This window comes from Phallusia mammillata, chromosome 6 (genome assembly GCF_965637545.1).
Source record: "Phallusia mammillata chromosome 6, kaPhaMamm4.hap1.1, whole genome shotgun sequence".
In the NCBI taxonomy this organism is placed as follows: domain Eukaryota; kingdom Metazoa; phylum Chordata; class Ascidiacea; order Phlebobranchia; family Ascidiidae; genus Phallusia; species Phallusia mammillata.
In genome coordinates, this window is record NC_137257.1 from 1,087,088 (window position 1) to 1,109,249 (window position 22,162).

Here is a 22,162-nt window from a genome sequence, read left to right on the forward strand (position 1 = left end):
ATCGCGGATCATTGAGGCTGGATTTGGTCAACTTAGGTCCCAGCAAAGCACGAAGCTTAAGTAAATAAATAGAGCCAGGTACGTTTTGCTTTCCTACGTACATCCAACGTTCACCCAATACAAGCACAACGTAAGGGGAACTGAACTCTTATGACACTAGATTACTTCTAGTGTTAAATTAGTGAGATATGGATTTCAATGGACCGTAAGGAATTTATTGTATTTGAAATTTGAGTTTAAATTCGAAAGAACTGTGAATGTTGTTTGGATTGAAAAACCTGTTGCCAGTTTGGGAGGAATGCAACCCAGCAGTAGCGTTTTCTCACTAACCTACACCACACAAAGGCATACGCCAGGGCCAGAATAGGTTTCGATTAGTCTTATCATTAAAAAGCAACTAATTCGAACATGCACTTAGCTGTATGCGTGTTGTTGCAGGAGATGTTATGCACCGCATAACCGTGCTTTTTGTCATTGTGTTTTTATCGATCAAAGTTTATTTGTTGACATAATTTCAAAGCTAAATTTAAACTAATCGAAAATATGCAATTTTTTAACATAACTTTATTTTACAAAACTTTTTTCACAGAACGATGTAGGGCAATGTATAATGTGAAATAAATGGTTGCAATAAAGACCTCAGATTTCCTGACATGAAAAAAGTATCGAGTAAAATGTACAAAATGAAGATTCAGGACCAGAATTGTGGATTGGCCATTCATCATCAGAGGCGAGTACTTCAGTTTTTTTCAATTCAGTTTAGATCTAAGTGCTAATATGTATGTGCGCGGTTTGAAGCGAAATATCACAACTAAAATCAAACAAACTATTAAAAACATAAAAATTCTGTACATTTTTTTCCAACAAAACGTTTACTGAAACTACATCGTTGAATGGCTAGTAGGCTACTTTCGTTTTTAAATTCGGTTTAGGTTCAAAAGAGTTCATATGTTTGTGTCACGGTTCAAAGCTAAATGTCAAAAAGTTTAAAGCCATAAACAGAATAGTTCTGTTCAAAAACACTATTAACAAACCGTTTACTAAAACAACGTCGTTCGTAAGCGCTATATTGAGCAGTACAATCATCATAAGTTTCAAATAAATTTACAAACAATTATTAATTGTAAGTCTAATCACATTCCAGTATGCTGCCGTTCATTCCTTCAAGCATACAAAAATAAAGTCCGAATTGATACATTTTCGTAATACTACCAGCAACTAACCAGACATTTTTAGTTAACCGAATATTTCGATAAAGGTCATTAAGATGTACAACAAAAATTTTTGATGAAATGTTTTAATCGGCCAACACTTTGTGTTTAACCTAATAAGATAATGACTCACCACCGACAAGCATTTCATCGTCGATTTTGTGACAATAAATGTTTTAATCGACTTTGTTTACGTTTTTAAACTGCGACTTAATATTTCCGAGCAATTAGGGAAAAACAAAGAAACGTTTGAAATCGCCAGCGCACCTGTATGTTAATGATGCAAGTAACCTACTGTGCAGAATAATGGAATTAATATTACGATTGGATGCGTTTTGTCAAATATGTGCAGTAAGTGGATCAGATAAAACGGTTGCAATGGTGTCGACTCATTTATAAGAAAAGTCCAACAAATTTGTTTCATTCTACTGCAAAGGGTTTGACAGAAGTAGATATATTAGGTTTGTGCGTATGTGTCAGTGTTTTCTTCGAATTGAGAAAGTTTTGAACGTAGTAAAGAAAATTGATTTTGTGATCTGTAGGATTCGGAAAGACATACGGTTTTGCTAAATAAATAAGCGCAGCGCTCGATAAAGTTGAACATAGACCAATATGACTAGGAAACAACAGATATGGCTAGAAACATATGCTATTATTGTGTTACTGTCTGGTGTATTGCAAACTAGAAGAGGCATTTTTTGCATCAAAAAGGTTATCGTAGAAGCCAGACCGATAAAACACCCGAAAAAGCGCGGCGAAAACGTCATGTAGGCCTAATTACGCCATAATATTAGGTTAAATCTATATTTATTGTGTTAGTGTTTGTTGAAACAATGAGAAGCATTCTCGTTTTTTTTTAATTTTAAATTTGGAGTCAGTGCGGAAAAACATGCAATAACGAGTCGAAAACGTCATGTTATTACGCCATAATTCTACAACGTGTTGCGGTTAAATGCAAGTTGTGGCAAAATTTAAACTTCATCCCTGTTCTGGCTGCCAAAATGCTTACCATTATCGACTGGTGTGTTTTTAGCGAGGACAAAATGAAAGAAAAATCCAAAACTGCAGCTCGAAGTCGACGGGAAAAGGAGAATTCTGAGTTTTCCGAGTTAGCCAAGCTTCTACCCCTTCCACCAGCCATTGCAGCGCAACTCGACAAAGCTTCAGTGATCAGACTGACCGCCAGCTACCTCAAGATGCGACACATTTTACCCAAAGGTAAGTTGAAGTAGGGAGCCATGTCATCTATGCCTACTGTATATACAAGGGTGACAACACCTTAGATTGAGAGTTTGTGATAAAATTGGGAGCCGCAAATGTTCTGAAACTGAGATTTTAGTTTTCTCTCGCACTTTTAAACAAATGATTTCCGTTTAGGGACTAAAGGCACTGGGACATCGGGAATTTTGTGCAATATTAGGGATATTTTTTCATATTTTGATGTTTCTGCTTCAAAAAATTGGTGACTTTTATGCTTCCAAATTAAGGTTAAAATGTATCCAAAAAACTTTTATGATAATAAAATAAAGTACAACAAGCCATAAACTGACATACAAAGCTAATGTCGTTAAATTTAGACAAAAACGCAATTAATGCTGGTCAATTTAATATCTGAACTGTTTCACATTGCAATCTCTATGAAAAAATAAATATTTAAAAAATAAGGATATTTTTCAATATCTCATGACAATGATAGGTTTAAAGTTTAAACCTATGCAAGGAAAGTATAGTTTGTAAATAATCTAGCTCTTAACACCTGATCTGTAGTACACAATCGATCAAGTTTTGACTGAACGAGCCACAAATTTAAGTAAACAATACCTAAAACCTGAATAATGTGATAAGGATGTCAACTCTAATCCGAACAGATTGAAGTTAAGCTTAAGTTGTTTCCAAAAGCGAGAGTTATAGTGAGTTCTGATGAAAGATATGCGATAAATCAATGCTGTGTGACATATGTTACGCACGAACTAAGATATACAGCGATATAAGTAAACCGTAGCATAAAATGGAATTGGAGGTGAAGGGTATTAATGAGTTGAAAAGTCGCTTTTACATTCAACTTAGTAATATTGAAAAGAGAATTGGTCATCCGGTCCTAACAGTTTTTCAAATGTATTTGGTGTCAAACTTTCCAACTGAATAATGATTTACTAACTTGACCGTTTTTAATCGAATATATATATACAACTTTTGATATAATCTAGTCATGGAGTAATTTGTCGTTATTATTGGTAAGCATGAGAATGCGTTTCCAAATGATTTAAAGCTTTCAATTAATATCACGCAATTATTTATTACCTATTCAACTAATTCTATTGAACGATATTTCAATGATTTTGCGGTGTGGTTTTGTGGTTCATTGGTGCAAAAGTGCAAACAGATTGTTAGAATTGGAACCTTAGGCTAAAATACAACTGATCGTAATGATTCGTTGCCAACAAATTTACTTGTTTGGCTTTAGAACTATCACTTAACATTATTCCAAGCAAAAAAGATTCTTGAGGCAATTGGAATTAACGGATATATTACGCTTGTCATCTGCATAGCGAATACAAGTTGGCATAGTTTTTCTACAAACGTGCCAGCGTGAACAGCATTGTATCAGCTACAAGAGTAATGTGGCATTCATTGTATGTGTGGTAAACTTACTACACCAGAGTTGGAAACTATTGCACGATTTCGGTTCACATTTCCACTGCAAGTCGTGATGATTAATCCCATGTCTGCGAGATCATGTTCAGAAGCCTCCCACGTTACAACGAGTCTTAAGTTAAAGCGCATGACCAGCAGGCTTCAATTTCCAGGCCAATTTGGCCTTGACATAGAGAGGACGCTTTAGACAGGTTCGCCACTGTGCAAATAGCAAGAAGGAGATAAAAATCTTCGCGGAAACCCGTTTGATTTCGTGCGGGCGCGGGCGCGGGCGCGGGCACAGACACTAAAACTTGGGCTGAAGTGATCTCGAGATTGTATCACTCGTATTGTGAGGAGCGCTGCAGGATTCAAGCTCTCCTGGGGTCGCAAGAGCAGACGCTGTTTTCCGGCACAAACTTGGCAACTTATGTTTAACAAGCAACACACATTGCAACATGTAGAAGTTAAAACGTTACGCATTTGGAGATTTCAATTAAACAAAAGCCAACGCCCCCAAAGTCAAGTCCTCAAGTCCAGCCAAAAGTGGCAATTACATGAAACCTTTTGTGTTCGAAGTTTGTCCATGGCCTTTTAATTTTAGCAAAAACATCTAAATACCAGTGGAATGCTTGTAACTTTTGTAAAATATTTAGAAACAGACAAATAATCTTTTTTATTTAACTATGGACAAGTTTAATATGGCCCTAATTTAGTTGAAGCGTTTGAGATCAGTTTAATTATAACAATATAAAATTAGGAGTTACAGACCTTTGATTCTCGGTTTAACGCAAAAAAACACAGTTGTCACAAATTTACCAAAGGTATTTTTGTTTCACAACAACAGCATACTCGGACCTTTTTAAGGACAAGCCAACATCAAAGTCTAAAAATGTGACAATAGCCCAAAGAGGTGGCGTATTTAGCTAGGTCGTGCGTCGGTGCTTGAAAGCCTAAACTGAATGGTCGGCAATCTTGGAAATGAAGCGTGGATCTGCGTTTACACAACGGTGTCCATTTTCTCTTTTATCTAAGCGCTCGCGCACCTTGGGGTGTCCGATATCAATCGGCCGGGTTTCAGCGCTCCGATTCCCGCAAAAAAGTCACCTTTAACCCAAATGTGAAACGTAACAAAACTGGCTTCTGTCGGTTGAGGATAAACTTTTAATCTTAGTCGCAAACAACTGAAGTGTTCAAACAGGTTAAAACAAGACCCAGACGTTTAGGCAAAATCGTCTTTGCAGGTAGTAGATGGGATAAGAATAGAGTTAAGAAGTTATTTTTATGACCTAATGAGAAAATTGGATTGTTGGCGGGTAAAGATAGTTTGCAAGGTAATCCGAGTGGGTCCTGTAACTGTTTAAACCCCAACTCAAAGTTTAAACGTTCAGTTTTTGTGTCCATGTTTTTTAACTCAGCATAAAAGTCTTTGAAACAAAAAAGTTCTGAAATTGGTAGTTGAAATACCAGCAGTATACTGTAAATATTTGTATGGCCTTAAACATTTGAAGTTTTCAAATCAAGCAATTATAAATTAAAAGTTGTGGGCGTTGCTTTTGAAAAATAAAGAAAACAAATGAGTTGTTTGAACTTTAAGTTTTATGCAAAGCATTTTCGAAGGTGTTCTTGTGTTTGGATTTTCCGTGGAACCCTTACAATGCTAAAACTCTGTCCTGTATGACGAGAAAAATAATATAGAAGCCATTAAACCACAAGGTTGACTTTCAAGATAGAATCCCAGCTTGAAATTAATTAATCACAAGGGCCAACTGGCAACGCCAACACGGTGGAAAATTAAACCAGAGTAATCTCCAGGTCAACCCTAAAGCACAACTCAACTCGTAGCAGGTGCAAGCTGTAGCAAGGCAAACTTTGGAGCAGGAAGGTCGGGCCACCGGGCAAATATTAATAAACGCACACTTAGGTGAGCAAATAGCGGGAGGTGCTTGCGCTTACTAATCCCAGTGTAAACAGAAGTCGGCTTTTTCAGTTGCTCTTGGGCGAGAGTTCTTGGTTTTAGGCCAGGTGCATGAGCTGCTGGGCGAAAGCTTTAATTGGTTATTTCCCATAGCTTTATTTGATTGTGGAAGGCTAAGGCCTCGATTTTGGGAAACACTTTGTCGCGGTGTAAATTATCACACATGTCATCTTGTCATGATTCCATTAACAAACGTCTTTTGTTCGGAGATGAGGTTTCAATGCACAACGCCCATTCGGAAACCAAAACCTGGATATTGTTTTTTACGCCAATATCCAGTTTTGGTAAACTGATATTCAGTTTAATCCAATGTACATTATTACAGTTTTTGTATTAATATGATATTCCCTTTTTTACAGTTTAAACTTCCCTTTTTTACACTTTAAACGTAAAAAAAATATTTTTAAATCATTAAAACGCATTTCAATTACTCTCAATGGTATGTGGCTTACTGAAGCACTTAGTCTCATGGTATTTGCCGTCGCTTTTACATTTAATACAGCCTTATACCAAAGCGTCAAACAGGCTTATTAAAAGAAGAATTTTTATGCAAACAACGACATTACTATGGAGGATACAAAAAATCTAACATAAAAGTATTATTGGTCTTAAAAGGATGACGCTTTTACTATGCCAACTATGGTAAACATTGTTAATGGTAACTTCAGAAAAAAATCACTATACGCCTAAACCTTTAACATAAACAGTTTCCTTTAAAAAAGAACTTCTTTTAGGCAATAGTCAGTTATACTAACAAAACTATTAATACAAAAACTGATTTAGTCAACTTCTTCTGGCGACATGCATTAGAGTTTTTTTATTTATTTAAGACTTATTTCTGCCAACTAAAAAAATCGAACGCAAATGTTCGCGAAGTTTGTGAAATAAGACAACAATTAAAGCCAGTTTCACAATCCAGTAAGCGTCATAGAGTGACGTGTATCCAATCCGGCGAGGCACAACAGAAAACAAACATAGGATTACGGCAAAAATCAGAAGGGCGAAATCGCGAACGCGGCGAGCTATTAGTCATTGTGCTGTCACAATGGCCCGGGCACACCTGTTCAAACGCTGGGCGGCGGTACGAGGCTTTGTTAACAAACCGACGCCATTTTGTTTTTTAGAACGGTTGGGATCACGCTTTATGGTATAAAGTTGGGTTAATCGTGAAAACAACAAATTATATGACATTGGACTATTGGATTTAAAAAGGGTTTAGCTTTTTTAAGAAATTAAAAAAAAAATTACGATCCATTTAAGTGAAAAACATTATGTCATTCGTCCTTAAGATCTTATATATTTTGCTTTAACAGCACCATCCGTACCTGTAAGCAAGCACAAAACACGGGGTAAGAGAAACCCGTATGGAAACAAACATAGTACAATTATTGTTTCTTTACGATTTGCATTTTTTTTCTGCAGACTTTTGAAATTTCCGAGCGTGTATACCTGGGCTGGGGTTGCGTCATGCTGAAAACGTAATGGAATTTAAGACATCTGTAGTCTGACACTAATATTGTGTAAAAACGGCTAAATACATAATCTCAGTTTGAATTCTCTTTTTAGATAACAGTTCAAGGAGCACAGCAACGCCTTCGCTTTATATTAGTAGAATAGATAACTTGAACTTCAAACATTGTCATTTTATTGGCCGTTCATAAACCTCATAAAGTTTCCTAACAATGCCAGTTTGCATTTTGGTAAGCAAATCCTGGTCTTGTGTATATATTGGGGTGAGGTTTTCAAATGCTTCTGTGGTTCACTTTAAACCACTTTTCTCCTTTCAAAATATCGGGTGCCACCCAGTAATGTCACCAATTAAACTATTTGTGACAAAATTTAAAAAGTAGGTTAAAAACACCAATGAGTTAAAGAACAACATTTTGCCCGACAATCTCAAACCTTTCCGAACGAAAAGCCACAAAATCAAGCCCTAAAATAGGCGCACATTAGGCAAAAATGACAACCATTTAACAATAGAAATGAGAATGTCCTATAGAAATCATATGAACAAAATCATAATAAACTTTACAAAACGTTTAAATCATCGCGATCTCTATGAATCCGCATTTTTGCGAAACTTGGTCCCCGCCCTTAAGCTTTACATCAAACTATTGACTCGTGCAGAAGACAAAACCTGACTGTATGGCGTGGGGCTATTCACTTGACAACGTCATCTGTGACGCACTTATGGGTGTGTTACGTCACAGTATGACGTGGGGCTAATCGGATTCGAAACTTTGGAGAAAATTTTATGACTGAAGTTTCGTGATGTTAGCAATGACAGTTATCGAAATGAAGTATAGGAAACCACCATGCACACGTGCATTGGTTTGCATTACGTTTTTGTCTTCTGAGAAAAGACACATCTGCGTCTTGAATAAGTTCCGGAAGGAATTAAGGCCATCAAGTACAAACGTTGGTGTTTCAACTTTTATTCAAACCAAAATCGTTGAACAAAACTTCCTATCTTCTCACGCAGCTTTCCGCAATTGTTGATTTAAGACACACGGGCGAATTCGGGAAAGTGTGACAGCACTCAGAAAAATCCGAAAACGCGTTTTGATCGGTAAGAAAAAACAACACAAGCTGTTGCTACAACTAACACGCGATGGCGCTCTAATCCCTTGTGAATCACAGCACGGCGTGTGACATCACAATCACCCGGTCGGACGTCACAATGCGATGTTACACGCCGGCGTTTAGTGGTTTTTGTTTGCGTGTAGGATGAAGGCCGCGAAAGACGGTAGTTCGGTTTTGAAGTGTGATAACTCTCACGAGTTGACCCTTTACGCCGAGTGGATTAGTGCGAGGGCTTGGGAAGAGGCCAGGTGCAGACCTTTCTCGGTCTAAGCCGCGAGCCCAAAACCAACAAGCTTTTATGCGCGAAAAAAATGTGATGTCTACAGCAAAGTTATGCGCAATGAAATGGGATTAAACTACGGGTTTTGATGGGTGGATTTCATAGATGTTTTTAAATGTAGGTGAAAGTTTTGCTAAGTTCGCATAAAACGGAACTTAAAGTTTACACAAAGGTATTTTTCAGTGCTTGAAGTTATGAATATTTTACCTTTCACGCAGTGTTAAGCGTGTGTAAAAGAACAGTAGATTCAAACCTACATATCCAAGTCTATTAACACATGGATACTCCCACTAGATCAGGGGTTCTTAACCAGGGGTGCGGAGATGCTGAATCATTAAGGGTTGGATAGGTGTATTCTATATAAATACAAAAACCCAGGGGGGTGCGAAAATCGGTTGGTGATTTGAAAGGGGTGCAGCAAGGAAAAAAGGTTAAGAACCACTGCACTAGATAGATAGTTATTTGCACTTGACGCTTTCACAAGGCAACGGATAAAACCTTGGCACTTTGAAAGTAGCTTGCGTATTTACTCAACGTGCATGAAAAATATGTGGAATAATATTGACGAAACGTTTTCGTCTAAAGTTAAGTTTGCTACTTCAGATAACCGTATGTTATTGTGCACTGTTTCAATGCTTAGCGTGCAAACAAATTTACTCTGCACATAAACTGATGCAGTCTTATTTAGAACAAAGCGAATAAGGAAAACCAGAAATAATTAAATGAACTCTTTTATGTCAAGGATTAAAACTCACAAATCAAGTCTCAAAATAATCTTTACACTTAAATTCATTTTCTTGTTTACCCGTAGTAGCTTCACACCAGTTTGTGTTTATGTACAGAAACTCAATATCCTCACAACTACAACAACTGGGCTGCGGCATGTGGACATTATGTCGGCGGTGGGATTCGAACCCACGAACGACAATTTCTTGCGTCACATCTGCTACAAAGTTTGGACGGTTTTCTGTTTGTTCTTGGAGCAGATGGGAAAATAATGTACATGTCCGAAACTGCTTCTGTGCATCTTGGATTGTCACAGGTTAGTGAACTAGATGTTGAAGAGATTATGTAGAAATCTGATGAACTATTTTTGGCCGAACGCCGTTAAAGTCTCACCATACTGCAATAAATTTTAATTTAGCTGATTCCTAATCCAAAAGCGTTGAAAGTATTTTAGGTTATTAGTTTGTGGACTATATCAAGAGTAGCATAATCCAAATTGGGTAACGTATAAAAAACGAAGAAAATACTGCATTTAAAGCCGCTTATTGTAAAGAAAGAGTTTTTGGGCCAAAAAGTGGAGAGAATTGGACTCGAAAATTGTTTGATGGACAATGCCAAAACCCACTAATTTTAGCCGTTATGCGGCAGAAAAATAAATTTAAATTCTGCAAAGGAACATTCCTTCAATCACGACAGATAATATTATAGCCATATACGAACACCAACAAGTATCTCAAACTATGTGCAAATTCTGCAAGGCAATACTCTTGTTCACAAAAGTAAATATCTTAGCTGTATACTATCAAGCAACACAAATCCCGTATCGTTTTCAATACAGGTTGAATTAACGGGGAACAGCGTTTACGAGTACATACATCCCGGGGATCATGATGAAATGAAAGCAGTGTTAACAGCACCCCCGCCACCTCCCAGCACGGTAAGAACCTAACGCCAATACCTTACTGTCGTTGTGGGTAAAAAGGCAATCTGTCTTGTGGTGACAAGTTTTTTACTACTGTTTGTCACCGAAAAGAAAAAGTGGACAAACTGCAAGCATTGTTCGATGCAAACCCCAAACCCTACTAAGCCGTTAAAGGGCCTTGGTTCATTCAAAGCTATCTGATGTGGCATTGAAATCAAATCATATTTTTCGGTTATTACTGTCAATGTGGGTGAAAAGGCAAAACATCTTGCCGCGGAAATCAACAATTCTAAAAAATTACAACTTAAAGAGGTTTGATGCTTTTGCATTGAAACAAAACACTACATTACTGAAAGTACTTGTGGATCACAAACGCTAATACAAAGGTCCTACGAGTGCTCGATAAAGTCCAGACCTTTTGTTAAATCCGTTAAAATTGACATTGTGATTGGTCTTAAATATACAGGCCGTTTTGACTCCATCATTTTGTGTGGTCCAAGTATAAACTGACAGCTTGCTTTATTCACACCAAGAAATATTTGCACTATTATATTTCAGTCGTATCCGCAGATATGCTGGGAGTATGAAGCAGAAAGATGTTTCTTTACAAGAATGAAGTGTGTTTTAGCGAAACGCAACGCAGGTTTAACCAGCGGTGGATACAAGGTATATTTAAAAAGCACCATGTGTACCTCTTTTGACATCTTTGTAAAAAAATCCCTTAACATTATATACCCAAACTTAATGAGCAGGAGCATCAACGCATATAACAATGATTGATCGTACCATTTATGGTACAGGTTTTGCCACCAATTTATGTCACAGAATTTAAATCGAAAATAACCCTATATAAACGTCAGTACTTCGCTTCGTTTGAAGATAGCAAACTTCGCTCTACCAATCACCAGGAATTTATTTTATTTATTCATACAGGTTTGTAACAAAAGGTCAATGAAACTATTGTAGACTAGCAATATCCATCCTTATTAAAGTAGCCATCAATATTAATAGTCGCTGAAAGCGGTGTTAAAATGGTTGAAATTTGCGTTCGTGCAATCTATTTGAATAAGGAACTGGGCATGCTAACAAAGGTTAACTATATAAACGAGTATTGCTCTTCCAGCAGTTTTAATTTTAAAAAGAGCAATACTCGTTTATACATTATGCCTGGCAGCTATAGCTTATTTTAAGGTGAACTATTTTCCCTATGACAGCAATGGCTATTTTAATCATAAACATAACTGCCAAAGAACTGGTGTATATAGAATACATCAAGCAGACGTTTCAACAGTCACTGTTGTCATCATGAATGTAGAGATTTGTTGAAAACGTCTGCATGATGTATTCTATATACACCAGCTCGTTGGCCGTTATGTTTATGAATAAAATACTTTTCAAGTCCATGTTCCTAACAATGACTAAATGTGGCACTGTTTACATCAAAATTGAACCAAAAAGGAAAAAAAGAGTACAGGAAGATTGCGATATTTGGTCAAATTTATCCTTGCTTGTAGGTCATCCATTGTACTGGTTACATCAAAGTTCGCTACGTGGTTTTCGACCAGTACGACGGTTCGGGTGCCGGATGTTACCACAACCTCGGGGTAGTCGTGCTCGGCCAATCATTTCCCGCCACGTCACTAACCGACGTCAAGCTGTGTTCCAACATGTTCATGTTCAGAGCGAGTTTGGACTTCAAGTTGATTTTTCTCGATCAACAGTAAGTGATGGCATTCAAATGATTAGAAGTTGTGGATTGTAAGGTAGTATATCGGGGGTGGGCAACCTTTGTTACTGTAGGGCCAATTATAAATGTCAAAATTGGATCGAGGGCCGCACATGTGCATCACACAAAGTGACAAAGTGAACTACAAGTATAATTCGTATTTGATTCTAGCCACATTTTGCCAGATCGCAGAAAACTAACATCAGGCGCATTAATCAGCTCATAAATATGTAATAATTGAACTCGTTCGCCAGTACTTTTGAAATCCAAGCGTCTGTGCGGGCCGCACAACCTTTAGTGAAGGGCCGCAGGTTGCCCACCCCTGTAGTATATGCACAACTAGATTGTCTTCATTTGCAAACCGGCAGAAAGTGGTATAGATCAGGGGTCGGCAACCTTTTTTGTACAGCGGACAGTTTGAAACCGAACTTTTTAACACGGACCGGCCTTGAAAAACCACAAATGTTCAGCACTGAATACAGTTATTACAACTTTGATTCAATGTGAACCTTGAGCAATTTTAAGGGGCCCAGTAACAAACCCCTGACGGACCGGCAACGGGCAGCGACCCTGTACTTGCCGACCACTGGTATAGTATAGATAAGTGTCGTTTACAAGAAAAGTTTGTTACTTTGTTTTTCGGTTAAGTGGGTGTAGGTTGCTGTTTTTTTTATGAGGCGTGTTCGGTTTACGCTTGTCAGCTCAAAGCGATTATTGTTTTCGCATTTTTGCCTAAAATCTAGACGATTGTATTTGACCATGCAGAAAATGTTTTTTTTTTGGAAGTCACATCTACGCCATTTTGTCTAATTTTTCATGTCAAGAAATGTTACGAGAGCTATCACCTGCACCACAGGTTCTAGTGAACCACGTCAACAGTAAAAGGCATCTTTTATTTTTTTAAACAGAGTTTCCGATCTGTTGGGCTACGAACCTCAAGACTTGTTGGATAAAACACTTTACCACTACGTTCATACAAGCGATGTTCTGCATCTCAGGGAAGCGCACCACAAACGTAAGTCCGTTAATAAAAATCTGTTTAAATACAGGTATATAGAAACACACGTCCAAAAACAGAAGCTCTACTTAAAACAGAACTGACGTTGAAAAACATGATACCAATTTGTTCAACATTGAATTACAAGCGTTTACTACTTCTCGAGATCAACATAGAGTCTACGTTGGACGTTAAAAGCCATTACTTAATAAACATTTCGGCAAAAAATACGTATGATACCAATAGATTGAATTTGTCCAAAATCATCACAAGCTTTTACATGTTTTACTTTTGACAGTTTTGAACAAAGGCCAGGTAAAGACGAAGTATTACCGCTTTCTAACTCGCAACGGAGGCTGGGTGTGGGTGCAGAGTCACGTGACAATCGTTCACAACAGTCGGTCATCGCGGCCCCACTGCATCGTCAGCGTCAATTACGTCATAAGGTGAGAACAATGATCTTTTGTTTACGCTTAAATTAAACAGACAACGTTTTGCAATTGCTGTTTGCGAAATAGGCAACGGAAGTTTCCAAAATCATAAAATTTTAGTAGAAGGAATTTTAAAGAAGGTTTCAGTGTTTTGCTCTATTTACGACAGTTTTATATGTAATAATAATGTATCAAGAAGGTAGAAAAGTCGAAACTAGAATCACAACCAACCAAATTTTCACAGCAACGTTGAAGCTCGCGATTTGGTGATGGCGGCTGAACAGATCGAGCCCTCCAAAGTTCCTCAGTTCCAAAACAAGAGCAGTTACAGCGAGAGAAACCGACGAAAGAAGTCGAAATCTTCATCACGAAACACCGCGACTACCGAAAACGAGCCCCACAATAAAACCTACAAATCCCGACTACGCAACCGTCACAGCAGCCCAAACAATGCAACAGTGACGTCACAATCCGAAAGCGCTACGTCACAACGTGATGACGTGTACAAATGGGACGGCGAGTACCAAGCCAAGAAACTGCGATGTTCGGATGACGACACGACAAACTTTTCCCCGGAAGTGACGCAACAATCACCTACGTCATCAAAGCACGCGCATGCGCAGAGCGCCCCCGATTCGTGGTACAAGCACCCCATGTGGGACGGCCGCGATAGGGAGTTAGCGTACCCCGAGCGCCGTTTAGCGGATAGTAACTTTTCCTCGTATCACCACCACGTATTATACCACTACCACCATCATCACCACCACGGTATAGGAGCCGATCCTGGGTTGAGAGACAAAGACAGGGCTGGGGTTGATCACCTGGGACGACCGTTTTACGGAATTCTACCAAATCAACATCATATAAGTAAGGAAAACCGTAATATGTTTATAGTCCAGTTGCAATACACAACAAAGTAGCCCCATCATTCAATTTGCAAATTCACTTGCTCTACCTAAGAATACGACTACTTATATAATCGGAAACAAAACCAGAGAAACATATTTCGTCTCAATAAATAAGAATAATTGACAAAGCAACAATTGCTTCCTAATAAGATCCGTCAACAATAGTCGTTTAACACTGTTTTTATGCTTACAAAAATGACACATAAAATCAGTACATGTTGACATATAACGCCTACTATTTGCCGGAAAGACTCTGTAACAAACACTAAACGCTACTTTGCAATAACTAACTAACAAAGTTAACACCAAATTTTGTTTAAAACTCGTTGAAAAATTTGAAAGGAAATCGAAATTATTACAAAGCTTTCATTTCAGGTTCCTTTAACAATCTACACGCAATGCACCACCACCCTGCAACAAACGGTCTTCATGACGTCACAGACAGACAATACAAACGTCATCATCACCATGACGACCCGACGGCGAGTGACGCCAAACAATACGAGTACGACGATAAGTCAACGGGCCAATCGGATCCCGCCACGTCATGTCGATACGCAAAAGACGCGTATGACGTCACTAAACCGTCATCAGTGACGTACGAGGGCAATTTATCGCTGAAGTATATGGCGGAGAATAGGACGTTTTCATACAGGACTCATTACGCCAACACGGCGTATATGCAACCGACGTGAAATCAGCGCACGTACATAGTTTCAGAGAATGCGTTGCGTAAAGTAAAATTGCTGCCAAAAGAAAGGTCATTCAGAAGTTTGTAGTGATTTTGGCATTCTTTAGAATTTTTTACAGATTTCATGTTCGACAAACTCTTATAAGTAAATCAGCCTAACACAATTTCAGACAAAAAAAATTTTCGAAAATGCGAGTCTTTAATGCATTGCTGGTGTGGAGTTTTATGTGTGCTAGTATTGGAAGTATTCATGGGGATTCACCCGTTTTTATGCACTTTGCACACTTCTTCCGTCCTTAATGTTCTTCAATAAAAGATTACTTTCTTGACAAACAATTTCCTTGTATTAAGATCAGTCTTGTAGTGTTATGCAAACAAACAAAAACAAAGTAGTTTCAAAGATCTGGATTATGACAGCAACACCATAAACAGCGGTGTAGGTTAGTGAATGCATTTCATTGCAACAATCGCGGTGCATTGATGATAACAAATGCTATTGTTGCGACGTTTGAGAAATGTATTCACTTAAAATAAGCTCTCTTGGGGACAAATTTTATCACAGTACGTCAAAAAACTTAAAACCAGTTTTGTTTGGATAAAGCTTTATTGGATAACAATAAAAAATATTGCAAGAGGGCAGTAGAGAGGAAGTCAGCGCATTGGTTGTGCAAATAAGTTTGGATAAAACCTAAGTCCTTCGTCCGAATCGTCGCGGCAAAGTTTGCCCGCTCTTTCAGCCAATAATAATCTCTCCTTTGCAAGCAAAACTGACACACTGACCAGATTGGCAAGCTCCTGAGCGCTTAAACTCTTGCTGTCGTCCACCTGAAACCAAGTAAAAAGTTAGATGTTTGGGTAAATATAAAAAGAAACATACCACAATGATTTTGAGGTCGGAATATAAACACAAAAATGTAGCACTGTCCTTAATGTACACTAAAACCAATGGACTATAAAATCTTGGTTAAACAGAATCAGTCGGTGTAAAACAGGGGTTCCCAAACTTTTTTGGTCTGTGGCCCAAATGTTCATTGAATAGCGATTCATGGCCCACCACGTGCTGTAAATTTGGGCACAAACAAAAAAATGACTCAAAAACAGGCGAAATTTTCTAGCAATTTATTTTAATGAGATACATGCTCCTGAAATTTGGCTACAAGATTCAGAATTCTTTGCAAAAATTACGTTTTTCAAAACAAAGCGCATAATATCTACAGTATAACAAAACAGTAGAATCTGTTCAAATGGCTCTGTGGCCCATTGAAAATGTCTTGGTGGCCCACTACTGGGCCATGGCCCACAGTTTGGGAACCACTGGTCTAAAATGAAGGAATAATATTTCGCCAATGTGGCATCATCAGTTCTAACAGTGATCGTCAGTTTAAGACATGCTGTTGATGGTTTTGATCTATTACTAAAGTTGTCATTTTGCACTTAATGTATGTTTGCAAAGAAAGTCACAAGTGTATGAGACGGGATTAGAACCCACAACCTTCTAAGTGTAAAGCAGTTTTACACTCCATCTTGTTGCACGGATTCCTTTTGTATAATATGAACAAAATAATACCAGTTCTGTTGTTTGGCTGATGACTTTCTCATCACTGTGTGAGTCAAGTTGAAGCACTAGGACCCCAGTTTCAAACTCCCTCAGTTTCATGTGAAGTTTCAAATTGTCCAACATCCGACAAGCATTCAACAGATCTTCTGGGGATAAAAGCTAAACAACAAAACTAGAGTTAACAAATTATTAGGCACATTTATTAAGCACTGACAAAACACAATTACGGTGTATGATTTCGTCACCAATTTACTGGCCCATGTGGTTATTGGAATATGCCCTTATCATTCAGAATTTTTTTATTCTAAAGTGAAGGCATTTTCACAACCACAGACCAAAATATTTGTCAATACAAAATAGTTTTCAATAGCAGTAGTCCATTACAAAGAACCAAACTTCAATTTTTAACAGCTATGTTTCCATAGCTTTCTGCTTTTGTACAACATTTGTATCAAGAAATTAAAACTGTTACATGAACAGGACTAAAATTTTATCTTCTACTTGTACCTCCATCCCTCTGGCTCTGTTTATTCGGCAGTAGGCATCAGATAAAAGCATAATTCCCGCATTTTCCTCCAAAGGTTGTTTAAGTAACGAAGCAATCTCATGTGCCAACTGCATGTGATAGTGAGTTCCACTGCCATGTGTTTCCTTTGTCACTGGATTCGGAATTCCCAAACTAAGGAGGTAGGATTTGAACTTAACTGTCTGCAGAAAATCAAAGTATCATATTTGCACCATGGGTTGTAGTTTTCATTAAAATCACACTGATAACAAGACTACAGTACATTTAAATAACAAGCAAATACTTGTCCTGGGTCGGTCTAAATGCAGCAGCAAGACACAAAAATCTGCATTACTCATTTTATTCTGGAATCTGGATTATCTTCTTTTGTTACAAGTATCTTTGCCTGAGCTGCAATTGGTGGCAAGAGCAAACACTAAAACCTTGCTTTGTCTTTAATACTGTACTGAAAAACCTACAGCAGTATACTGTGTAATTTTATGATACTATTACCTCCAATAAATTGCTGCCCAGTTCTAAAAAACTAAATATGTTGCTTTGCTTTAAATACTGTAAACTATGTAAGATCAAAAAGTAAATCAGGCTACACTACCAATCTACCATATTGGTAACCTGTCTTAACTTTCTCATTAGTAAACCATGCCTAAATTTATACGATAAGAACAGAAAAGCATAATTTGCGCAGAAAATTACTTCCAGAAGAACAGAAACTAGTATTTCACTGCTCAGCAGAACATAAAACTTAGCTAAAATAAATCCATACTTACAAATGCTACTCATAAACATCATTGAGCTTACATTTCCTTGCATCAGTTATCATCAAATCTTGATCTTTAACTTGTGTTATAAATATCTTCATCACGATTTTTTTAATAAGCTGGAATTTCTTACTTACTAAAACTACTGATTGTATCATACACCTTAACTATTCGCTTCATTAGAACTGAAGAAAAAGGCCTTAAATGTTATTCAACAATTTTGTATCGCTTACTAAGAATATATACTGCAACAACTTTTTTAATTCCTTTTTCTGATCAAAATGCAGCAAAAACAAAATGGGAAAAAATAAAATCAAAAAAACAATAATTCCAAGACATGCTTTGTTTTCAAAAAAATACACAAGCCAATATCTCAGTACAGAAATGTTTAACAATTTCCAGAAACCTAAACTGAAACACTTTTGTATAGTGACTACTTGCATACATTTAACTAAGCACACCTCATCATCTGTTATGTCTCCCTTTTTGTCTTTTATTTTGTTGGCAATGTTTGATGAAAGAGAAACCATTTCTTTTGCTTTTTCCATCAGCTTCGTCAAATCTTGAAAAGCCTGCAAAGACCAAAGCAAGCTATATTAGCGTGGGTTTAAAAAATACACCAGTGGGTCTATGTAACTCATGTACATATTACACCGTTTACAACAGGGTTTAGATCAGAGGTTCTCAAACTCGGTTTTAGGGGTCGCATGCGGCTCCCAACTACTTATTTTGCGGCTCGCACCAGACCTCAGAAAACCACCAAACATTGATATTTTAGCTTTGAAGGTAATATTCTTTAGTGATTTTCTCAAGGTTTCGTTTTTTTGCCTACACACTCAAAAAACTACCATTTGGCCCCGACAATAAAAAAGTTTGAGAACCACTGGTTTAGATGGTGCAAAGCCATAGAAAATGGCAATTGGTATGTGATCAGTATAAGGTTGAGAACCACTGTATTACACAAACAAAAACACTGAAATACACAAGTTCTACATGTAAAAAAAACAAGTATAAAATCAATACATGTGAACAAGTTCGTTTGTTTGGTTCAGTTCGCAATGGGCAGATCTGACTTCATTAAAAACACTTCAAATGCCGTGCAGTCAACTCTAAAGAAACCCCTCAACCATGAATGCACATGTATTTGTGCAAGTTACTTAGCCTTCAAATCTTGATTATCATTTTTAATGCAACTTGTTCATTTCATAAATCACTACATTAACAAGTCAAACGTACCACAGAAATATTCTTATCAGTTACTCTTCGATTTTCCTCGATCTTTCGTTCAATTCCAACAATTCCAGAGGCTCTGATGGGGCCTGTCTAAATATGTAAACGTAGCCAAGTTAGCAACATCAGATATCACATTTTCATAATAAACACGAATCAAGTATTAAACCTTTGCTGAGCTTTTGCTGACAGGGCTTGAAGTAGCTTGTGAAGAAGTTTTTTCCCATTCCTTTGTCTGTCAAAGCATGCTTTAATTAATCATGTGTTATCTTTAAGTGGTTTCATATGTGAGTTTTACAACAACTAAATTATTTTATCAATACCTGCATTGCACTCTGAAGTTTGGTGTGAAATTCAGATTCACCACCATTTTTGAATGAAAATCGCACATAGTCATAACGACTTCTTGAAACTGGTCCAGGTGTCCGATTTGCCTGTGCAGCTTGCAAGTGTACACTTAGCTTTGCACTGTAAAAAAAAATTTAATGATGGTGTTAACAATAATGGAATCCAAGAAACAATTTGTTAAAAAGTAAATATATTTTGAAAAGATAAAAAATAAAAAATCATACAGATATTTCTAGTTTATCACAATATATATTAACATGCCACACTTTTTATGAGCTGGCTGACACAGAATATGCAATAAACTAGATCACTTTTTGATAAAAGATAGGATACAGTTTAAGAGTTAGAATGCAATGCATAGAATATAACTAGAATTGCCTGTGCATGTATAGTTTTACATAATACAAAAAAGAAACAAAACAGTCCAAACCTTCTGCCAATTCCTCCTGACTGTTTTTCACAAAATACAACAAGGCACAATGGTACAGAAATACAAATTTGAAAGTCAGAAGAATCTCTCCAAATAATTTGATGTGTTGTGAGTATTAACGATCCGTCATCATAACTGGTCTTAAAAAACAAGCCAAATGTGCATATTAAAGTTACTATCAAGTTACCATCCAAGCTACCAAACTAAACTTTTAAGCTTCTGCAAATCTATTAATTCTTCTCCAAATGTAAAGCTTTTTGAACTTACCAGATTTTTGTGCAAAAATGCATTCTAAAACCTAATAGCATTACTTTTTGTTTGATAAAAACTTGGACATGTTTAGGATGCATATCTAACGTCAAAATATTACGATTAATTATACGTTTTTAAAAAAAGTGCTAAAAGCGAATTATTATTTTTAACAATGTGTTTAGGTTCAAACTACAAGTTAAGTACCTTTTCATCCCCATCGTAAATACGGACTGAACTTTGCTTCAAAATCTCCTTCTCTCCATACAACGGACCACCGGTTGACCACGAAAAACGATCCATTTTTAGTTGAAGATAAACTGCATTTTAGCGATTTCCTAATTTTATTCAGCTCATCCGATTTTGTTTAGCGCCACTTTCTTACTTAATCCAGGACAGCGAAGCCCGAAAATAAAATTAAGTTTATCAAGAACCATTTATTTTAATCAACAAACAGGTTTAGCTGGTCGAATTTTATTGATTTTTGCGATTTCGCCCAGTTGCTGCATTTTCTGCAGGATCGGCAACTTCCCCCCTGTTCATAGGCCTGCAAACACTTTGCACACTTACCGTATTTGCTCGATTGTAAGCCGCGGCTTATATTGTTTTTTTAGCTGCCGTTTGTGCGGCTTATAATCGAGGGCGGCTTACAATCGAGGGCGGCTTATATTTTAATTTTATACCGATTGTTTCTACACTCCAACATTTAAATTATTTGGGGTTCAAAACATGTATGCGTGTACAGAGTATATGTCGATATACGTTCTGTTGGTTACAGTTATTTACGTAACTAACGGATTTGGGCAAATAGTCATACCATATAACAACAGAAAGATGTATTAAGAAACAATCGTATCTCAAATTCCAGCGTGCGGCTTACAATCGAGGGCGGCTTACAATCGAGTAAATACGGTATATGAAGAAAACTTCAAGCAGTTTATTGTTTTACCATTGCGCTGACTGTTTAACTTTATGTTAGCTTTCACAAAAGCTAGGTTTTTGAGCCTGTGTCTTGGGTATTTGTGCCATACTTCAACTAGGTTGCGAAATACCATATGCATCAATTAACCCTGGGACAAAAAGTAACAAGCGAACAAGGCAATTGCCGCATTGTAGTTTTCTGATTTGATTGCCTAAAATATGACCATATTTACTTTCAGTAAAATCTGTCCGGTTTTGAAGGTTAAAATTTCTTTAAAAAATGTGAGAGACCGAGTGTGATTAAAATGTAGTCTATAAGTAAACGAGCAATAGGTGCTGGCCCTGAAACATGGATTTGTGACGACAACCATCAAATAGGTCACAATAATGTATTTCAAATTCCAATCTTTTGTTTCAACATTGGGAGAATTGTAAGACAACAGTTCGTGTCATTCACATCTGGGTAGATGTCGCATATGTCTAGACTAGGGTTGCCATTCGTCAGGATTTTCCCTGACATGTCAGGGAATTTAGTGTTTAAATCTGCGTCAGGGAGAAATGTTAAAACGTACCTAAAAGTCCGGAATTCAAGAAAAAATATTTGTATATTTTATGAAATTAATGTACCAACGGAGAAAGTTTCTAGCAGATAGCTGCAACCGCGTCTATACCATGAAACGTAATGAGGTAAACTGGCGGCGCGCACGTTACTTATACAGTTTGATGTGTGTGCGCGCGTAACAATACCTGTTTGTTACTAGATGTTTAATGTGTGTGCGCGCGTAACAATACCCGTTTGTTACTAGATGTGCGTTAAATAAACAAATAAAAATCCGCGTCTCAAGAAAACACAGCATTCGATGCTACATGAGAACGTGGGAAATTTCCTTAACTGTGTACCTATTATGCAGGGAACTAACAACTAAAAGTCGAATGCGTGAGACATAACAACATTTTTACAGTGGCATTTTTCTTCAAATTTAAAAAGGTCCTTGTGACTCCCAATCGTTTAATTTTTTTGGTTAAAAAAAAACTTAACTAAACAGAAGCCTGCG

At 37.2% G+C, this 22,162-nt stretch overlaps 3 protein-coding genes across 5 annotated transcripts in view; 2 read left to right on the top strand and 1 right to left on the bottom strand.

The window, feature by feature from the left end:
* The window catches only part of LOC145232978 (phosphatidylglycerophosphatase and protein-tyrosine phosphatase 1-like), a 103,109-nt gene that overhangs the window by 36,265 nt on the left and 44,682 nt on the right, over nucleotides 1-22,162 (top strand). The window lies entirely within an intron of this gene.
* LOC145232975 (single-minded homolog 2-like) lies at nucleotides 574-15,417 on the top strand. Of its 2 annotated transcripts, none has more exons than XM_080097636.1 (10): nucleotides 574-730; nucleotides 2,245-2,429; nucleotides 9,529-9,728; nucleotides 10,251-10,349; nucleotides 10,893-11,000; nucleotides 11,849-12,054; nucleotides 12,969-13,075; nucleotides 13,356-13,503; nucleotides 13,733-14,355; nucleotides 14,772-15,417. In XM_080097636.1, the coding sequence occupies exons 1-10, from the start codon at nucleotides 654-656 to the stop codon at nucleotides 15,089-15,091; spliced, it is 2,073 nt and encodes a 690-aa protein (XP_079953762.1). In that variant the 5' UTR covers nucleotides 574-653; the 3' UTR covers nucleotides 15,092-15,417. The 2 variants fall into 2 exon arrangements, with proteins under 2 accessions (XP_079953762.1, XP_079953763.1); XM_080097637.1 differs by having other exon boundaries at nucleotides 10,905-11,000.
* On the bottom strand, nucleotides 15,673-20,584 carry LOC145232976 (vacuolar protein-sorting-associated protein 36-like). Of its 2 annotated transcripts, none has more exons than XM_080097639.1 (9): nucleotides 20,394-20,584; nucleotides 19,938-20,077; nucleotides 19,483-19,627; nucleotides 19,329-19,394; nucleotides 19,166-19,252; nucleotides 18,391-18,501; nucleotides 17,153-17,353; nucleotides 16,655-16,804; nucleotides 15,673-15,912 (listed from the first exon to the last, which is right to left on the bottom strand). In XM_080097639.1, the coding sequence occupies exons 1-9, from the start codon at nucleotides 20,487-20,489 to the stop codon at nucleotides 15,739-15,741; spliced, it is 1,170 nt and encodes a 389-aa protein (XP_079953765.1). In that variant the 5' UTR covers nucleotides 20,490-20,584; the 3' UTR covers nucleotides 15,673-15,738. The 2 variants fall into 2 exon arrangements, with proteins under 2 accessions (XP_079953765.1, XP_079953766.1); XM_080097640.1 differs by having other exon boundaries at nucleotides 19,938-20,072; nucleotides 20,394-20,481.

Bases quoted from the DNA above. Each gene is read 5' to 3' on its own strand.
- LOC145232975 (XM_080097636.1), top strand. From the start codon at position 654: ATGAAAAAAGTATCGAGTAAAATGTACAAAATGAAGATTCAGGACCAG. The intron at 11,001-11,848 runs GTATATTTAAAA...CCTTGCTTGTAG, and splicing joins TAACCAGCGGTGGATACAAG to GTCATCCATTGTACTGGTTA. The intron at 12,055-12,968 runs GTAAGTGATGGC...TTTTTTAAACAG, and splicing joins TTGATTTTTCTCGATCAACA to AGTTTCCGATCTGTTGGGCT.
- LOC145232976 (XM_080097639.1), bottom strand. From the start codon at position 20,489: ATGGATCGTTTTTCGTGGTCAACCGGTGGTCCGTTGTATGGAGAGAAG. The intron at 19,253-19,328 runs GTTTAATACTTG...TTACATATTTAG, and splicing joins TCAGCAAAAGCTCAGCAAAG to ACAGGCCCCATCAGAGCCTC. The intron at 15,913-16,654 runs GTATTATTTTGT...ACTTGGTTTCAG, and splicing joins TCAGCCAAACAACAGAACTG to GTGGACGACAGCAAGAGTTT.